Below are 21,029 nucleotides of genomic sequence, written 5' to 3'. Positions count from 1 at the left end.
GCAAACTGTTAGGGCATGGTGAAGCAGAAAGTAAGAGGCATGACAAAGCTATTGAACAATTACAAGCAGCCCAAGCACAGTGGGTACGTGACAGACAGGCAAAAAGCGACTGGTACAATCAGCAACGGGAGCTTAAGCGTCAAGCAGGCGAAAGCTTGAAAGAGCTACATGAGGGTATGAGAGACTATTACATCGCCACGATCGAGAAAGCTCCAAAGCTATCCGACTACTACATACCTTCGAAGCAACAACAAGACGGCGAGCTCACGTTCATCGTAGGATCATTGGCCCTCCTTGGTTTTGCGGTGTACAAGTACATGTAAATAACATTTTTGACACTTCATAAATGTCAAAAGCACATATCGTTACGGCTGAAGAAACAGAAAAGCTTAACTGTATCTGTTATACCCCGGAACATCTTTGGACTGGTCAAAAGGCCATTAAACTACTCTCTGAGCAGAGTGGCCTTTCTAAAAAGAGAGTTACTCACTGGTTGACGAGACAGTTGCTCTGGCTTAGACATATTTGAGGTCCCAAGCGCATCAATTATCCGCATTTCACAATCACAAAGCCCAACGAAATGCACCAGTTCGACTTGCTCTATATGCCTCACGATAAAGTCTATGGAAACACCTATAAATACATCCTCACAGGCATCGATGTGGCCTCGAGGTACAAAGTAGCGAGACCTTTGAGGACCAAAAAGGCTAGGAAAGTAGCTGACATGCTCAAGGATATCTACAAAGCCGGACCCTTAAGTATCCAAAGACCTTTCAGTGTGACCACAGCAGTGAGTTCCAATCAGATGTAAGAAAGCTCCTGGAAGGTAAGGGTGTCGAGATCAAGAGGGCTACCACAAAATATCACCACACTTTCACGGCGTTCGTGGAGTCCTATAACAAGGTGCTCACGGAAAGGCTGTTCAAACCTCAAGATGCGCAAGAGTTGGTCACTGACGAAAAAAGTACCACTTTGGTTAAGCAACTCTATAGAGTTTGAACAACACCAAAACCGCGATGATTGGTATGAAACCTTCGAAAGCCATCAAACTCGACGACGTACCGCAAAGTGAGGAAAAACATGATGAGAAACCGTTACCTGACGATGGTCTCTACTTATACCTGCTGCGGTCCGGCGAAGAACACGGTGATGCTAAAAGGCATGCAACAGACGCTTGGTGGAGCAAAAAGACGTATAGACTCGACCGTATTGTGACTGGTTTCCGTCTTCTGTACTATTTGCCTGATAGGCCTGATCGTAGTTTTGTGTCGGAGGAGTTGATGCTAGTACCCGAGGGTGTTGAAGTACCTCCCGAGTATGTAAAAGAGTGGTAAATGTGTTGTTTTTTGTGGTAGTTACCGTGAACCACACGTTCACGTTAATACTTACCCGAGCAACATTCCTTTAATCATCATCGTCGGAGTCATCATCATCGCTGGAGTCAATCGGATGAAGGCGGGTATAATCATAAGGATGTAGGGCGTAAAATGGATAGCCTAGACGATTCCCTTGATAGCATTGGACTCGCTATCAAGGTCGATGATGTCAAACAATGCTCTGTCATCGATTTGAATGTTGAGTATAACGCCTATTTTCTTTAGGTCTGCTAGATCCGAGAGCCTTAAGTCCTTATCCTTAATGATCTCGTAACATGCAACAACCCTCTTCACCTTTTTGGAGACGATATGCAGACCCCAGTCTTCAATATCGTTTTCGAGCACTTCATCTTCGAGATCCTCATCTATATATTCCGTCGGGATTGTTGCCCACGGCTTTTCATCCGATACTACTCTGTCTAAAAGCTCGTCATCATCCGGGTATTCAAAACCTTCATAGTACTCCCATTTCGAAATCTAAAATTCTCCAAACACTGTGAACAATAACCGGTAGTAGACCCTGCCTTGATGCAGCATCGCTGCACGGCTACTCGAATACCGTAAAGGTTTTTAAATTGTTGGCTCTGTACATAGGCTTCCATCTTTTTCTTTGACATTTGACTACCTTTTAACATACAGCTGAAGTGGTCAAGCAGCATTATCACGCGTGTTTTTGTGGCTCGACAAGAGCTACAAAAACTGTGACTTAATATTCTAACGCTGGAAAACCTAAGTGGCATATGAATCGCGCCACATGCCCTTCCTCTGCAAATTTGTTAAAGGCATGTACACTAGTGGGATTATTGATAACGACAATCTCCTCCGACTTTGGAAAGTTCTCTTTAAACCATTTTCTTTTAGAACGTATAGCGCATCCTGTATGCGAGAGCAGTAATATGGGAGGTGATGATACTCGTCATCGTCCTGTGTGGTATGCTTGCGGTAAGTCATAACAACATTGTTTTTCCCAGGATCTTGGGCATATGGTACATAACTTTCACGGAGTCTTGCATTTTCTTGGATCTGTACATCGAGCTGTCGATCTTTTTCCTCAAGATCGTCATTCAACACCACAAGCTGTCTATCCCTGTCCTCAAGGTCATTATTAAGCAGTGCTAGGGCCATATCTCTTTCTTCAATGGCTTGACGATGTAGCTGCTCACGGATTTTTGGGATAATTGTGTTGCAGCAGTATTTTCTGAACCTTCTTGCCTTGAGCTGCTGGCTTCCAAACACCAGCTCGTACATCCCCTCCTCATTGATGTAGAGGTCGTATTTTTGCGAGTCGGATGGCCATTTCACCGGTTCACCCGCTGCGGGTGAACCGCTCAGTTGCCACTTGTGTGCGTAATATTCACGACTGGAGTGGTTGTGGATGGTATTAGATGTATCTTTTTTATACTCCAGCGTGCCTTGTACTACTTCTTTAGCACGAGTACAAGGGCGACCGTTGATGGTTACGCTATCTAACTTGACAAGACATTTTACCTTACAGTTTTGGATCTGGGATCGTGTATGTATGGACGGTGATCGTAATTTTTGTGGCTCAAAAAGAGCCAAAAAATATGTGACTTAGTCATGTAGCGCTGGAACACCCAGATCGTACAATCGTCTCGACCCAAATCGAGCAGTTTGAAGTTACATATGTATCGCTTCACGTGTCCTTCTTTGATGAATCTGTTAAAGGTATGTATGCCGAAGGGATTGTCGATAATGACAATCTCTTCTGACTTTGGAAATTTCTCTTTGAACCAACTCCTCACCCTAGGATATCGCGTCTTTGAACACATGCGTCATAGTACGGGAAATCGTGGTACTTATCATCGTCAGGTGTCCTATGCTTGCGAAAAATCATTATAACAATTTCCCCTGATTCCTTGAAACAAGATTTTTACTTGTGATATCTCGAATATCACAAGCACGTAAAACGGTCTTAATATCTAATCATATAGTGGAAAATGGCAAGAGCCAGGGACGATACACAGGTAATTAAAGCGATGTGGTCGTTGTGTTTAACCCTTTGACTCATCTTATACAGATCCCAAACTCTTGCCTCATGATTCGCTTCCAGGACCTCGATTGTATCCTCCAATTTCTGGATCTCTTCCTCAAAATTTTTTCGTAATTTTTCCATACAAGACATATTTATTTAGTTAAAAGTCAAGGCAAAATGCTCCAAATTCTGATCAGTTGTACCCGCCTGGTACACCTGATGTCCGCGTCACTCCAAAATTTTCTAGGTCTGAGGGTGATCCAATCTCACATACAAGCACGTATGCTTAGATTTGCTCACCTGGGTCTTGATCCCTTCCCAACCCGAGATCATGTTCGTTTACTCATCAACCAGCTTCATATCTGACCTCTCGTGGGGTTGCCACATAAACAATTGCTTCTTTTGACGTCTTAGGCTTTTTGGCAAAGCCGTATAACACTCCTGCTGATACTATGCTTTCTATGCCTCCCAATGATGGCCAGCTCAAGCAGGGGTTGACGCTTCTTATCCAGGCTCTCGTCCGCTATAAGATCGTCAACAATGAACAGAGTCTCTTCACCCGCTAGTAGCTTTGATAGTTGCTCGATCCAGTAAAAGAGTTGATCACCCTGCTCTATCAAGATCACGTAATCATCTTCCCACAGCAAGGCCCTCTCCAAGTAAAGCTTTTTCCAGGGCAGCGTTGGGCAGAGTATGACAACGTTGTGGAAATGGTGCTTGTACTCGTTCTCCAAGAGGTCGAGCACTCGTTGCTCTTACCGCATGAGGTAGGTTCTGTAAAAATCATCGTATGTGATTGTAGCACCACATTGAGAGTCATATTTATTCCATCTGCCTTGGGCAGACAGAAACCTTGGAAGTACTTACTTGGGCTTTAATACTATGGAGGCAGGTATCCACCCTTTGGAGACGGCCATCTCACGGCTTCCCCGTCCAGCTGTGAAGTAGGCCACCATTTTCATCACATCGCTTGTATCCAACTTGGTGCTGTGACTCGTTATACCAAGGAATCTCTTGCCAACCATAGCGTAAGCGAATGTAAAGCTCAGGTCCACGACTGTCTCATATAGCATGTCGATGATTTCCTTCTCTTTGGGGGTCACATTATAACTCATGTTTATATTATAGATTATCGCATGTGAAAAAAGTCGGTATCGGACTTTGAAGGCTGAGGCTGGCCTGGTGCACGTGTTTCGGGAGGCTGTTGAGCCGCTGCGGGCTGCTTACGGAAAATATAGAATCCAACTCCTACAAAGGCGAATATAGCAACGATGCCTCCACCAATATATACACTACCTGACTGTACAGAACTCACCCCAGAAGAGGTTTTGACTGTAGATTCTACAACACCATCTTGTTGCTTCAGATCTCTTCTTCATCAGTGCCGCTAACTTGTGACCTTGCGCGACTCTCCACGGGTGCTTTACTGGCTTTGTAAATACGCTCGGTTCTTGTGGTTGTTGTTCGCTCATTTCTTGTAACTCAAGAGAGTTAAAAAAATCACTTCCCCTCTGCGTCAAGAAAAAACCCCTTCGGACCAATTTGCTCAAACGTAGATGACCCTGTTTTGAAGGCTATTAAACGATATGAAAACCATCCAAGTATACTGAATATAAAAAAAAACATTGGTGATTACAATCCTGGTTTTTCCTTCAATCATGTAGAAAAAGCTGAAATCAGGAGAGATATACGAAATTTGAATATTCATAAGGCATGCCAAGAAACCGATATACCAACAAAAATAATTAAGGAAAACGAAGATCAGTATTTAGAAATTTTACATTTCTCTGTTAACTCTGCAATTGATCTGTGTAAATACCCAGAATTTTTGAAAAGGGCAGATGTGACACCACTTTTTAAAGAAAAAGACAGATCTAACAAATCAAACTACAGACCTATAAGCATTCTTAGTAACCTTTCAAAAATCTTTGAGAGATGTCTCTATCGTCAGATTGAAGATAATTTTAACCGATACTTAAGTAAGTTTCAGTGTGGATTTAGGAAAGGCTACAGTGCTCAGCACTGTCTCACTGTTATGCTTGAAAAATGGAAAAAGGCTGTTGATGAAGGTAAAGCATGTAGAGCCCTTCTGACTGATTTATCTAAAGCATTTGACTGTCTCCTACATGATTTACTGATCGCAAAACTTCATGCATATGGATTTGACATGTATTCCCTACGCCTAATTATGAGTTATGTGAGTGGAAGATTTCAAAGAGTAAAGATAAAAAATTCGTATAGCTCATGGCTTGAAATATTGTTTGGCGTGCCGCAAGGATCTATTCTAGGCCCGTTACTTTTTAACATATTTATCTGCGATCTTTTCTCAGTTGAATTTGATTTTAATGACATTGAATTTGCGAGCTATGCAGACGACACAACACCATATGTTTTCGGTAACGACTCAAAGGAAGTCGTTACTAAACTTCAAAACATTTCTGAAAAAGTGTTTACATGGTTTGACAATAATGCAATGAAAGCAAATGATGACAAGTGTCATTTGCTTTTAAGCGATAATGAAATATTAAGTACACAGATAGGCAACTCAGTAATAAAAGGCAGCACTCATGGACGCCTACTTGGAGTCATTATCGATAACAAACTTAAGTTTGATCTGCATGTGTCTAAACTCTGTGCAAAAGCGAGTCAGAAACTAAATGCGCTTACAAGGATGACATCTTTTATGAACTTTAATAAGAAGAAACTATTAATGAATTCCTTCGTAATTTCGCAATTCAATTACTGCCCTCTAGTTTGGATGTTTCACAACAGAGCTCTAAACAATCGTATTAATCGAATACATGAAAAAGCACTGCGGATAGTCTATAGCGACAGTTCTTCTTCGTTCACAGACCTCCTTCATAAGGACAGCTCTGTTACGGTACACCAACGAAACCTACAATCTCTTGCAACTGAGATGTACAAAATAAAAAACGACATGGCTCCAGAAATAATGATATTTTTCCTGTTTATAATCCAAAATACAATCTAAGAAATAATCGAGAATTTACTGGCCGTAATGCTAAATCAGTTTACTATGGTACAGAAACTTTATCCTTTATCGGTTACAAAATATGGCAACAAATTCCAGTAAGAATCAAAGAAATGTCATCCTTGCAATCCTTTAAATCCCAAATTAAAAAGTGGGTACCAAACTGCTCCTGCAGACTATGTAAAAAATACATCCCACAAATTGGTTTTATATAACTCGCGGATGTACTCTCGCTAATTTCATATTTGCTTATACACTCACTTAATTTATACAACCACAAATGTTTAAGAAATTGTATATATCTAAAAATAATTTATGCCTTATATTTATACTGTATATTTTAAAATCTTTCTTTTCAAGTTGACATTAACTAGCTTTTATTAGCTATATATGTATTTATACTTAGTCAACTATAAATAAATGAATAATAATAATAATAACCATATCTTCCCTCGTACTCGAGTGAATTCTTATAAGATATCGTCTCTAAAACACAGACGTGAGGTGGGAAGCGAGCCGCCGCAGGTGTTATGATAACGGTATAATGTACACCCAAATCAGCAGATGTACTACACCAATCCGAACAACGCAGGGAGGTTACCTTGTATAGATCTAGTCCATGCTCTTTAAACGCTCGTAACGTTCACGATTGGCCATGTGTATCTTTTTGAGACTGTTTCCCATTGTTTTCTTGCTCTTCATCAACATTCTCTTCACCACTCTTGGACGTTGAACGCTGGGTGTGATTAATCGTATGCGCAGCGACTAAAAGAGGTGCCAAAAGCTTGCCGAATGCGGAATAGACGAGAAAACCTAGATCAGCCATACTGTCCCTGATAATTGAATCTTCCTCCAGGTCTTGATGGAGCTTATCGGCACTATCAAGAGGTACCACGTTGCCTATAGCCTTCGTGTACATAGTGATGGCATGAGTTGACAGGGCCTTGGCAGTCTTCTCTCCCTTTTTCTGGATCTCATCCTGAACGTACGCGGCATGTATCTTGTCGATCACCTCGTCTGAGGCCTTGTCCAGGAAAGCTTCGGTGCATTTCTTCGGTTGGAGGTACTGTTTACCTTTACGTACATCTTTCAAAGCTTGACGTTTGTCGAGGGGTTTTTCACGTTGCTCGAAGGCTTCTACTGGTGTGTCGACTACATCGATTATCTCTGCAATATCTGGAACCATATTTATTACATGTCGATAACGAAAGAAGCAGGCTAGGATCAAGACATATGGCAGGAGTATAGCAATAACTAACACAACGTCCATTTATTTGCTCTCCTTAGCCACTAAGCGATAATGATTTCTCGCGAGAGTTGTGATCTAGTCCACTTGCACGATCCGTTTGTCATCTGCCCTATTGAGTGCCAGCTTGTTCACTTCCTGCGTGTAGATTTGATGCCCCTTGTTCTGGATCAGCACCTGGCTCTTGTATATGTCAACGCCATACTCCAGGCAGGGCTGATAGTTCTCGTAGCTGATGGATTTCTTCGTGACACACTTCTTTACACCTTTCGCTTTGCGATCGCCGCCCTCTTTCGTGAAACTCTTGTAAGCATAGAGTTTTGCTCTCAATGTGATGAACTCTGTCATGATTTTTTGCTTAGCTCGTCTTTCATGAGGGCCAAGATCTTTTTGTTCTTGCCGATGGGGAGAGGTCTGTTGTCATCTTTGTTGCAGGCACTCTTATCGAAACGTGCCTCTACATCATCAGCAATATCGCGGTAAAAGTCCTCCGTTCTTATGTGGTTGACGAATGAATCCGTATCCATATAGCAGATCCTCATCTTGCTACTGCACTTGGGCTGCATATAGTCGTAGTAGAAGTCGTACATGACGGTCTTTGAAAGATCTAAAATAGCTTGGCCAGTATACACCGGCTTGTTCATCTTTACCTCAGTCTTACCCATTTCCACGCCCATAAGATGGCTGCTGAAGTAGTTCCCACCCTTGAAGTTTGGCTTCATGACGAGCTTGGTGTACTTGTCCTCATTGGTGACCAACTGCATGTTGCGGTGGTTTTCCAGGTTCTCCATAGTCTTGCCAAACACCGAGAGGTTCATGAGCTTGTAAAAGTCCTTCTCAAACTCGTTTTTGGCGACGGTTCTAAGCCCCGTGTTGTGATCGATATAACCCCTGAGCCAGGACTTCTGGTTAAACTGAATGACTCTATACACTTTCTTAAGCTCGAGCCCATGTTTTAGAGCTTAATGAAGGGCTCTGATATGCACCACGTTCCTCCGCTTGTGTTCCAAATTTGGTATCAGTTTTTCGATCTTGTGAATCACCTTGCGCTCCGGTAGAAAATGTAGCTCATTGTGCTTGTCATGTAGCTTTTCAGAATAGCTAATGTCAACTTCCAAGATGTAGCCGTGCTTGTTGTCAGCAACGAGCTCGCGGATGCGCTTCTCTGTAAAGATCTCAACGTTCGACACCCACTTGAACCCGCGCGTGGGCAGATCTTGACGCATAGCCCAGCCGTAGAGGTTGTTGGCGTCGAGGTACTGCAAGAGGAAGACTCAGCCTCCGGATCGTATTGCTCCCCCATGTACTTGTTGTTGGACTTGACATATCTGTGCACAGCTTGGGTTATACTCCCACGGATACCTTTTTCAAACATCAGGAGCATGTCGGGATCCGTAAGGAGCTCCAGCTTGATTTCTGTGTACCTCAACCCTGCTTTCCATGCCAGGCCTGGTGCATTATGGTAGTCACAGCTTCACAGCTACTTCAATACGTATCTGGCCACAGACGTCTTGCTACTAACCGACATCTTCCAGGGCTTTCGAGGAGTGTGCCAGGAGAACTACAAGCTCGATCCTGCCCATTTCTACAGCGCTTCTACTTGGAAGTTGACATTAGCTATTCTGAAAAGCTACATGACAAGCACAATGAGCTACATTTTCTACCGGAGCGCAAGGTGATTCACAAGATCGAGAAACTGATACCAAATTTGAAACACAAGCGGAGGAACGTGGTGCATATCAGAGCCCTTCATTAAGCTCTAAAACATGGGCTCGAGCTTAAGAAAGTGTATAGAGTCATTCAGTTTAACCAGAAGTCCTGGCTCAGGGGTTATATCGATCACAACACGGGGCTTAGAACCGCCGCCAAAAACGAGTTTGAGAAGGACTTTTACAAGCTCATGAACCTCTCGGTGTTTGGCAAGACTATGGAGAACCTGGAAAACCACCGCAACATGCAGTTGGTCACCAATGAGGACAAGTACACCAAGCTCGTCATGAAGCCAAACTTCAAGGGTGGGAACTACTTCAGCAGCCATCTTATGGGCGTGGAAATGGGTAAGACTGAGGTAAAGATGAACAAGCCAGTGTATACTGGGCAAGCTATTTTAGATCTTTCAAAGACCGTCATGTACGACTTCTACTACGACTATATGCAGCCCAAGTGCAGTAGCAAGATGAGGATCTGCTATATGGATACGGATTCATTCGTCAACCACATAAGAACGGAGGACTTTTACCGCGATATTGCTGATGATGTAGAGGCACGTTTCGATAAGAGTGCCTGCAACAAAGATGACAACAGACCTCTCCCCATCGGCAAGAACAAAAAGATCTTGGCCCTCATGAAAGACGAGCTAAGCAAAAAATCATGACAGAGTTCATCACATTGAGAGCAAAACTCTATGCTTACAAGAGTTTCACGAAAGAGGGCGGCGATCGCAAAGCGAAAGGTGTAAAGAAGTGCGTCACGAAGAAATCCATCAGCTACGAGAACTATCAGCCCTGCCTGGAGTATGGCGTTGACATATACAAGAGCCAGGTGCTGATCCAGAACAAGGGGCATCAAATCTACACGCAGGAAGTGAACAAGCTGGCACTCAATAGGGCAGATGACAAACGGATCGTGCAAGTGGACCAGATCACAACTCTCGCGAGAAATCATTATCGCTTAGTGGCTAAGGAGAGCAAATAAATGGACGTTGTGTTAGTTATTGCTATACTCCTGCCATATGTCTTGATCCTAGCCTGCTTCTTTCGTTATCGACATGTAATAAATATGGTTCCAGATATTGCAGAGATAATCGATGTAGTCGACACACCAGTAGAAGCCTTCGAGCAACGTGAAAAACCCCTCGACAAACGTCAAGCTTTGAAAGATGTACGTAAAGGTAAACAGTACCTCCTACCGAAGAAATGCACCGAAACTTTCCTGGACAAGGCCTCAGACGAGGTGATCGACAAGATACATGCCGCGTACGTTCAGGGTGAGATCCAGAAAAAGGGAGAGAAGACTGCCAAGGCCCTGTCAACTCATGCCATCACTATGTACACGAAGGCTATAGGCAACGTGGTACCTCTTGATAGTGCCGATAAGCTCCATCAAGACCTGGAGGAAGATCCAATTATCAGGGACAGTATGGCTGATCTAGGTATTCTCGTCTATTCCGCATTCGGCAAGCTTTTGGCACCTCTTTTAGTCGCTGCGCATACGATTAATCACACCCAGCGTTCAACGTCCAAGAGTGGTGAAGAGAATGTTGATGAAGAGCAAGAAAACAATGGGAAACAGTCTCAAAAAGATACACATGGCCAATCGTGAACGTTACGAGCGTTTAAAGAGCATGGAATAGATCTATACAAGGTAACCTCCCTGCGTTGTTCGGATTGGTGTAGTACATCTGCTGATTTGGGTATACATGATACCGTTATCATAACACCTGCGGCGGCTCGCTTCCCACCTCACGTCTGTGTTTTAGAGACGATATCTTATAAGAATTCACTCGAGTACGAGGGAAGATATGGTCCGAAGGGGTTTTTTCTTGACGCAGAGGGGAAGTGATTTTTTTAACTCTCTTGAGTTACAAGAAATGAGCGAACAACAACCACAAGAACCGAGCGTATTTACAAAGCCAGTGGGCACCCGTGGAGAGTCGCGCAAGGTCACAAGTTAGCGGCACTGATGAAGAAGAGGAAGATAGATCTGAAGCAACAAGATGGTGTTGTAGAATCTACAGTCAAAACCTCTTCTGGGGTGAGTTCTGTACAGTCAGGTAGTGTATATATTGGTGGAGGCATCGTTGCTATATTCGCCTTTGTAGGAGTTGGATTCTATATTTTCCGTAAGCAGCCCGCAGCGGCTCAACAGCCTCCCGAAACACGTGCACTAGGCCAGCCTCAGCCTTCAAAGTCCGATACCGACTTTTTTCACATGCGATAATCTATAATATAAACATGAGTTATAATGTGACCCCCAAAGAGAAGGAAATCATCGACATGCTATATGAGACAGTCGTGGACCTGAGCTTTACATTCGCTTACGCTATGGTTGGCAAGAGATTCCTTGGTATAACGAGTCACAGCACCAAGTTGGATACAAGCGATGTGATGAAAATGGTGGCCTACTTCACAGCTGGAAGGGGAAGCCGGGAGATGGCCGTCTCCAAAGGGTGGATACCTGCCTCCATAGTATTAAAGCCCAAGTAAGTACTTCCAAGGTTTCTATCTGCCCAAGGCAGATGGAATAAATATGACTCTCAATGTGGTGCTACAATCACATACGATGGTTTTTACAGAACCTACCTCATGCGGTAAGAGCAACGAGTGCTCGACCTCTTGGAGAACGAGTACAAGCACCATTTCCACAACGTTGTCATACTCCGCCCAACGCTGCCCTGGAAAAAGCTTTACTTGGAGAGGGCCTTGCTGTGGGAAGATGATTACGTGATCTTGATAGAGCAGGGTGATCAACTCTTTTACTGGATCGAGCAACTATCAAAGCTACTAGCGGGTGAAGAGACTCTGTTCATTGTTGACGATCTTATAGCGGACGAGAGCCTGGATAAGAAGCGTCAACCCCTGCTCGAGCTGGCCATCATTGGGAGGCATAGAAAGCATAGTATCAGCAGGAGTGTTATACGGCTTTGCCAAAAAGCCTAAGACGTCAAAAGAAGCAATTGTTTATGTGGCAACCCCACGAGAGGTCAGATATGAAGCTGGTGGATGAGGAAACGAACATGATCTCGGGTTGGGAAGGGATCAAGACCCAGGTGAGCAAATCTAAGCATGCGTGCTTGTATGTGAGATTGGATCACCCTCAGACCTAGAAAATGTTGGAGTGACGCGGAAAACAGGTGTACCAGGCGGGTACAACTGATCAGAATTTGGAGCATTTTGCCTTGACTTTCAACTAAATAAATATGTCTTGTATGGAAAAATTACGAAAAAATTTTGAGGAAGAGATCCAGAAATTGGAGGATACAATCGAGGTCTTGGAAGCGAATCATGAGGCAAGAGTTTGGGATCTGTATAAGATGAGTCGGAGGGTTATACACAACGACCAAATCGCTTTAATTACCTGTGTATCGTCCCTGGTTCTTGCCATGTTCCACTATATGATGAGATATTAAGACCGTTTTAACGTGCTTGTGATATTCGAGATATCACAAGTAAAAATCTTGTTTCAAGGAATCAGGGGAAATTGTTATTATGATTTTTCGCAAGCATACGACACCTGACGATGATAAGTACCACGACTTCCCGTACTATGACGCATGTGTTCAAAGACGCGATATCCTAGGGTGAGAAGTTGGTTCAAAGAGAAATTTCCAAGGTCAGAAGAGATTGTCATTATCGACAATCCCATCGGAATACATACTTTTAACAGATTCATCTCTTGCCGAACAAATGTACTGAAAGCTTTGCTGACAAGGCACCAGATGAGGTGATCGAAAAACCGTACGCGGAATTCATTCAACGTGAAATTCACGATAAGGGGGAGAAGACCGCCGAAGCACTCTCTTCACATGCGATTGGCATGTACGCGAAGGCCGTAGGTAATGTTGTTCAACTCGATAGTGCGGAGGGTCTGAAAGAAGACATCGAGGAAGACCCCATCATTAAAAACTTCATGGCAGATTTGGGGATCCTTGTGTACTCTGCCTTTGGAAAATTTCTAGCGCCAATATTGGTTGTTGCTCATACAATGAACCATGTCTTTCCGCATTTGTCCAAGACAGATAAAGAGCGAGATGATGAGCAGCAAGAAAAAGATATTTAACAAAAAATTAAAAAGGCAGTATTGGATGGCAGACGAAGACGAGTACCGAAATGTTCTAAATAAAACTGCGACGCTTGCCGAACTCTTGCGAAAGCGAAAAAACCACGCATACGTAGAGGAATTTCTAAAAGGGTGGGAAGCCCTGTTCAAGTACGGAACCTACACATCCGAAGGAGAGGTAGGCCCCAACTTTTCAGCATCTGAGACCTGGAACCTGATGCAAGATCATGAAGACGCACATCTTGACGGCAAGACGAAAAGTTTCAAAAGACAGATGATAAACTTTATGCGCGCCCTAAAATGGATGCAGTGCTGCGGACGTCTCACGCCTGACAAAATCCAAGCTATCCATGAGGTCATGATGCGCGGGGAAAAACACAGGGGCGGCAAACCGGTGCTGACAGGGAAATACAGGACGACTAAGGTATTCGCTGGTTTTCACGAATTTGCCCCTGTTTCTGCAATCCCAAGGTTAGTGACAGACGCCCTGGATCGATACTACTCTACAGAGGCTGACGATCCGATATGGAACGCGGTGAGGCTGTTTATAGACTTGATTAATATCCATCCATTCGAAGATGGGAACGGGAGGTTATGTAGGCTCGTTATCTCACACGTACTTTCTCTTTCTAGTTTTGCTTAGCTCGTTCTACAAACGCGGCAGGCGCCATTACATTCAGGCTGTTAAAAGGTTTGAAGAGAGACCATCGCTACTCTACACGATGGTCTGTAGGTCCTTGGTGAAGGTATGGGAGAATTTTGAACAAAACATAGCTCTTCTAGAAAAGTCAGAGGTTTACTGATTCGTCAGAAGAGCCTGCGCTCACTACATTTTGTAAAGCTCAAAACTTAATTTTTAGCCCAAGCTTGTTTAAAACACTATTTTTACAAGGTCTCACGACTTACAAATAAATGAGTGAATCTAACCAAGTCATAACCAAGAAGAATGAGGGTCGTCTTGCTGCTGGCAAGAGACTTGCTGAATGGAATCGCAAGAACAAGGCTGACCTACAGAAGAACTTGGGCAAAAGTACTTTGCAAGAGGGTCAGGAACCTATCGCAGGTCCTCACAAGTTCCCGGACAGTCTCTATGTCGCTGGGGGTCTCGCAGCCGTACTTGCCGTTTGCGTGGCATTTTATTACATACGTAAGAAGCCCGTAGCAGCCGTGTCGGCGGAAGACCCGTCTCACCAGCCTGCTGAAACCCCAAAGCCATCGCCTCAACAGCACACGCAAAGCAACACGGTCAACCTGATATCGACATTTTCAAGATGCGATAACCTATAATAAATGAGCAGCAAAGAGTATGAGAAAGAAGTCGTCGATTCCCTGTGGGAAGCCGTCAGATTAGTATGGTATACTATTGTCTTGGCGCTAGGCGCGAAAAAGGCTCTGGGAGTTTCTAGACCAGGGGCCAAGATGGATATAGAGGACGGCCATTGTCATTGTCAAAGACCCGCATACAGCAATCTTTACTGGACCGACAAGCTATGGCAAGACGCAGCGTGTCCTGGATTTGATTGAGAACGAGTATAGGCAGCATTTCGACAACATTGTCATTCTCTGCCCTACAATCCGTTGGAACAAGACCTATCAAGAGAGATCCTCGCTATGGAGGGATGACTACGTATTTCTGCAATCAGTGGCAGACATCGCAAGCACAGTCTCTGGCTACTCACTCAAAGCTACACGGCCATCCCGAAGAACCTTCGAAGGCAAAAAAAGCAGTTGTTCATGCGGTACCCCCACGAACGATCGGATTTGAAATTAATCGACGAGGAAACCAATATGATCAGCGACTGGGAAAACATCAAGGCTCAGCTGAAAAAGTCAAAGCACGCTTGCCTTTGGATCAGACTTGAGCACCCCAGGACTTGGAAAATGTTTTGAGTTCTGTCCCAAGCAACCTGGTTGGAATTATTCCAAAACTACAAGATGAAAAATATTGAGATAAATCGTCTTTTCAGATTCCTTCCAGCCCGTTTTAAACAAAACCGCAAGCAGTTCAGGAATAACAACGGCAATCCACACGATATCTTCATCTCTCTCGAGGGACTCAAGTGGATGGAAAGCAATACAAGAGACCCCGATATTCGAGGTAGACTGCGAGCACTTATAGATAGCACGACGGCTTCGTCCTATTAGATGGTGCAGTGGGGACGAGGTAAGTATTAATTTGAGCCACAGGTTCACATTAACTAGCACATGTTGTTTCAAAATCAAGAGCACCGTCCAGGCAACATGATCCCGGGAATTCCAAAAACTCACAAGCAAAACGTCTCTTGTGGTTGATTACTTTGAAGGAAAGCAAGTCCGATCATTCTGTGTTCGGGATAAAGGTCAATGCATCGTAGCCTCCGATGTTTGGAGAGCCGCGGGCTATAAGCGGGAAGCTGGAGTAAAAGCTATTCAGAGACTTGTTCCCAACAAGTACAAAATACGGAAAGGTGACGCTGTTGTTGAGTTTCAGAGGGTGGACAGATCTGTCCACCCCCAGCCAGATACAGTTTTACTGACGGAACCAGGCCTTTATTGCTTCCTCTTGAGGTGTGGTAGACCTGAAGCAGCACCAATTTTGGATTGGGTTGTTGAAGAGGTTTTACCTCGAGAGGTCCGCAAGCTTGCTGAAATTGTAGAAGAAAATCAAGCGGCGCTGGCTCTGCTCAACGACGATTTAGAGGACAAAGATCGTCAAACAGAGACAGAGATCGAACGATAGCCGTACAAGCGCAAGTAATCACAGAGCTACGACAGCGAGCTGTTCCTCACCTTGAAGACCCTAGAAAGGATAACGGGATGGTTATAATCCAAAAGAATAACGGCGATGAATATCCGTATGTCGCTATATGTGGGCAACAAGGCTATGTAGCGCAAAAGATTCGCAACAAGTTAACAGATCATCCCAACGGTCAACTCATCGTTTTTGCAGAAACTCCAAATGCCATTGTACAATACAACTGGCTCTGAGAGCGTGGATGCATTGCAATTCCGAGCGCCCAAGGCACTTTCGAATAGGTCGTAATTATACACATCAAAGATTGATGGAGCTTGCCGAGATCTAGGATTTTTTTTGTAACCCGTGCTCCTGCGTAGACGGGCGAAGCCCTGATATCATACACTACTCACCAAGGCTATGGACGAAGCTTTCGTGACCACTTCAAGTGTTAAATGATAGTTAACACTTTAAGAAAAAAAATGGAAACCTATGTACAGGGCCAACAAAAAAACTATTATAGTATTAAGGTACCCGTGCTGAGATGCTGCATAAAGGCAGAATCTACCATTAGTTATTGTCCCACTTGTCTGGAAAATTTTAGATTTAGGGGTGGTGCATACTATGAGGGGTTTATACATCTGAACGATGATGAGCTTTTGAATAGAGTGCAATCAGGAGAGAAGCCATGGGCGACAATTGCATGTGAGGAGGAGGATGAAGTGCTCGAATACGATATCGAGGATTATTTTTGATATTTTCAGTGAGATATGGGTTTGAAACACTGTCTAATGTTGGGTTAAAGCTTTGGAACTCTTTGCCTAACGAGTATCGGAACGCTGGTACTTTAATTGAGTTTAGAAACAAAATAAGAAACTGGATTCCAAACCATTGTCCTTGCAGAATATGCAAAACTTTTATACCTGAATTAGGTTTTCTTTAGTTTCCCCGTTGTCTTCCTTTGCCAGTTGTGGAGCGGGAACTCAGTTAAACATGTCTTGCGGTGCGACGGTTTAGGTGGGGTGGTATCATATGAGAAAATTCTAGCCTTATTATCTGGTTGTATATTATTTTCTCTCGACCCCTGCCTGGGAAGTTTGACTGAGTTCCTGGAACCACCACTACATAGCCTTGACATATTTTTGACATATTATTTATATTATTTAAAATACTTAAAAAAAAAAATGGTATATACGGTATTCCTTATAGATTTTTTATATTCAGTTATTTATTGTTTTTAATGTTTTTAAAGTTGACTTTAATTAGCCTCAGAGCTACATTTTCTTGTAAATTTGTCAACTATAAATAAATTAATTAATAAATAAAAATTGCCATGATAGGCATCGTCCACACACCGTAACTGCTTGTGGAGCATGTCACGTTACTGTAAAGCTTACAACTGTCACCGCGTACGGATGGACGGCGACATAGTAAAAATCACGGCTGTTGATTTAGCCGTAGGATGGAGAGCGACTGTAGCGAGTGGATGGTAACTTACATGAATGCTAACAAAGGCGACGAAACTAAGTGCGTGATATTACTTTCCAATATGTCTGCGTACATTCCGTTTATCAACGCATTACGCCAGAACGTGCGCGCGCGTTACACAGTAGACCATGCAGCCGAAATGCGACAGTGCGACCCTGCCAGGAGTCGAACCTGGAATCCCCTGATTCGTAGTCAGATGTCTTATCCATTGGGCAACAGGGCCATGCTTATGACTTCGCCCCATCGTTATTTTGGCTTGCGCATTCGTTTTACTTACGACAGAATTCTTCGTGTTTGTAGCCATGAAAGAAAGGGACTTCTGTGAGTGAATTTTTTTACTGTGGTCTAATAAAAAAGTCGAAACGCAGTGCCCAATATATGAATTGCTCCTAATAGCCGGAAACAGGCCGTGTCGATGATGTAAGCCGACATACGCAACGCAAACCAAAGAACGCTTTATGAAAATCCTAACACGAGCGCGGAAGAAGCCCAAATTAACAGACTAGATGTAATGCTGAAGACCTCAAACTCCAGCAGCTTCTCTTGCAAACTATTGCGTCGTACTACAAATAAAAATTAACATGCTTTCGCATAGTCGCGGCACCCAAAACGGACATTATACGATGTACAGAAACACACATTTCTGTTTTCGCGCCAAATCAATCCTCTCTCAATCCTCGCAGCTTTAGTGGCGAGTTGTTTCCGTGGAGCCTTTCCTCCAGTAGATTTACGTGCAGTTTGCTTTGTACGAGCCATATTTTAATAAGTCGATGTAGTACGGATACACAAGACGGTCTAAAATGCACTATCGCGCCAAAGTTTTATTTCGCATATTGATTGACAGCTAAGGTTCAAAACAAACCATTTGATTGGTGCTAAGAAAGTAATTTCTGATTGGCTGCATAATGACATTACGCTCATTACTTTAACATTTTAATAAAATCTGTGTTTTTTGGCTACGGGAAAACGGCTGTAACTTCTGATACACAAAAGCTTTTGACTTTTTTTTTTTAGTAAGTAGAAGAAGGTTTGGCGAATTCCAACGATGCCAAATTTATTGCCTTACTGAAACATTAAGACCACGAATTTTTAAAAAAACTACAGTTTTACTTAAAAAAATGTACAAAATGTTCGGAACATTTTGTAATAACGCAACTCTATTGGTTAATTAGGGTGTTTCCACGAGCAGTAGGTAATTTTATGGCCTCTTTTTAAAGCTGTTTGAATTCTGTTAAACTCAAACGTTGTTTTTGTACTCGTTCTGTACGCAACTATATCAATATGTCTGGACGCGGAAAAGGAGGTAAAGAATTGGGAAAAGGAGGTGCTAAACGTCACCGAAAAATTCTTCGTGATAACATTCAGGGAATCACAAAACCTGCTATTCGACGTCTTGCTCGCCGAGGTGGTGTCAGACGTATCTCTGGCCTTATCTATGAGGAAACCAGAGGTGTACTGAAGGTTTTCTTAGAGAATGTCATTCGTGATGCTGTAACCTACACAGAGCACGCTAAACGCAAGACCGTTACCGCTATGGATGTTGTTTATGCCTTAAAACGTCAAGGAAGAACTCTTTACGGATTCGGAGGTTAAGCGTTGTCATTGCTCAACAAAAACGGCTATTTTTATAGCCACAAATCTTTTAAAACATTACTTTGTGCACGCTTCCAAATTACACAATGTGTAAAGTCTTGTCACAGTTACATTTATTGCTATACGATACTATGTCATATATGACACAAAAAAAATTTAGAAATACTTTGTAGGGTTAATTTGCCTGGGAGTGTTTCCGTGTAAAGCTGGGTTAAGTTAAATGTAAGCAATAACATGGATCAATGTACTTGACTTTTCTGCAAGTACAGCTAATAATACGTATGAAAAGTGAAGCTAATCCACACACACATGGGGAAGTATTTTAAATGTAGGCTAGTGTTCTTAAGCACATTATTTAGAAGTTTTATTAACTTCGGTTAACTTGTAGTGACGCCAAGTAAATGTTTTTTTAAAGATGTGTGGTCTTAAAAAAGACCGTTTGTGTTTGGTAGACGTTGGTTTACTTGCTGCTTGTGTATTTTGTGACGGCTTTTGTTCCTTCACTGACTGCGTGTTTTGCAAGTTCTCCAGGCAAGAGAAGACGTACTGCGGTTTGAATTTCACGAGAAGAGATGGTCGACTTTTTGTTTTGAAGAGCCAAACGCGAAGCTTCGGAAGCAATGCGCTCAAAGATGTCGTTGACAAATGAGTTCATGATGCTCATAGCTTTGCTTGAAACTCCGACATCTGGGTGAACTTGTTTCAAAACATTGTAGATGTAAATAGCATAACTTTCCTTTCTCTTTCTCTTGCGTTTCTTTTCACCAGTTCCACCAATCTTTCCTCCTTTTTTGCCGGCTCTTTTTTCACCTTTCTTGGCTACTTTAGGTGCCTGTTTTCCTCCTTTAGCTGCTGCGTCAGACATGGTTAAAAATGTTTGCTACTTAACTTGTAAATAAGCATTAAACTGCAAGTCAAAACTTTTTGTTTATAAGTAAAAAAATCGGATCGAATTCGATCCGAAAACGCCGATACGCAATTTAATTGGTTAAAAAAAAAATCTTTTGTTTAATACTTAATTATGATTGGTTAAAAAAACATGATTTCGATCCTATTTTTATGATAAAAAAAAGAGTAAAGTTTATTTCGTTAACACTTACGTTAAATATTCGTACGTTTTTGTATTAACTTACAAATCAAATCGCAGTTATGTCTGGACGTGGAAAAGGTGGAAAAGCTAAGGCTAAAGCCAAGACAAGATCCTCAAGAGCTGGACTTCAATTTCCAGTCGGTAGAGTGCATAGATTCCTTCGTAGAGGGCACTATGCAAACCGAATTGGATCTGGAGCACCAGTTTACTTAGCAGCCGTCTTGGAATATTTATCTGCTGAGATATTGGAGTTGGCTGGTACCGCAGCAAGAGACAACAAAAAAGCTAGGATTATTCCAAGACATTTACAATTGGCTGTTCGTAATGATGAAGAATTAAACAAACTTTTGAGCGGTGTAACCATTGCAGCTGGTGGTGTTTTGCCAAACATTCAAGCTGTCTTACTCCCAAAGAAGAACGACAAAGGACAGAAGAAGTAAACCGCTACACTCAGAAAACAACGGCTATTTTTATAGCCACACATCTTTAAAAAAACATTGTTTTTTTCACAAAACTATAACCTTAAAGTCTAATAGATAATCCATGCATACGCCTTGTCCTAAGTAACTCAAAGAAATTAAATAAAAAAATTTGATCACAACGTCAAAATAAATTGCACGTATTTGCCCCTACTAATGTCTACGGCCATACCACGATGAACACACCCGTTCTCGTCTGATCACGGAAGTTAAGCATCGTCGGGCCGGGATAGTACTTGGATGGGGGACCGCCTGGGAACTCCCGGTGTCGTAGGCTTTTC

The 21,029-nt window shown here is 42.8% G+C and overlaps 1 protein-coding gene and 1 non-coding gene across 2 annotated transcripts in view; one reads left to right on the top strand and one right to left on the bottom strand.

The window, feature by feature from the left end:
• Positions 1 to 19,457: 19,457 nt before the first annotated feature.
• LOC130657260 (histone H2B, gonadal-like) overlaps positions 19,458 to 21,029 on the bottom strand; it is a 96,680-nt gene continuing 95,108 nt past the window's right edge. The window contains exon 2 of the mRNA XM_057460241.1: positions 19,458 to 20,082. Within this exon, the coding sequence (XP_057316224.1) occupies positions 19,640 to 20,044 (405 nt within the window). The 5' untranslated portion in view covers positions 20,045 to 20,082 and the 3' untranslated portion in view covers positions 19,458 to 19,639. The remainder of the gene's footprint in view (positions 20,083 to 21,029) is intronic.
• Positions 20,907 to 21,025, top strand: LOC130658778 (5S ribosomal RNA). Its single transcript, XR_008985990.1, has one exon. It is a non-coding gene; the product is annotated as a 5S ribosomal RNA (ribosomal RNA).

Source organism: Hydractinia symbiolongicarpus, chromosome 9 (assembly GCF_029227915.1).
Source record: "Hydractinia symbiolongicarpus strain clone_291-10 chromosome 9, HSymV2.1, whole genome shotgun sequence".
NCBI lineage: Eukaryota > Metazoa > Cnidaria > Hydrozoa > Anthoathecata > Hydractiniidae > Hydractinia > Hydractinia symbiolongicarpus.
This window is presented reverse-complemented; position numbering and strand designations above follow the sequence as displayed.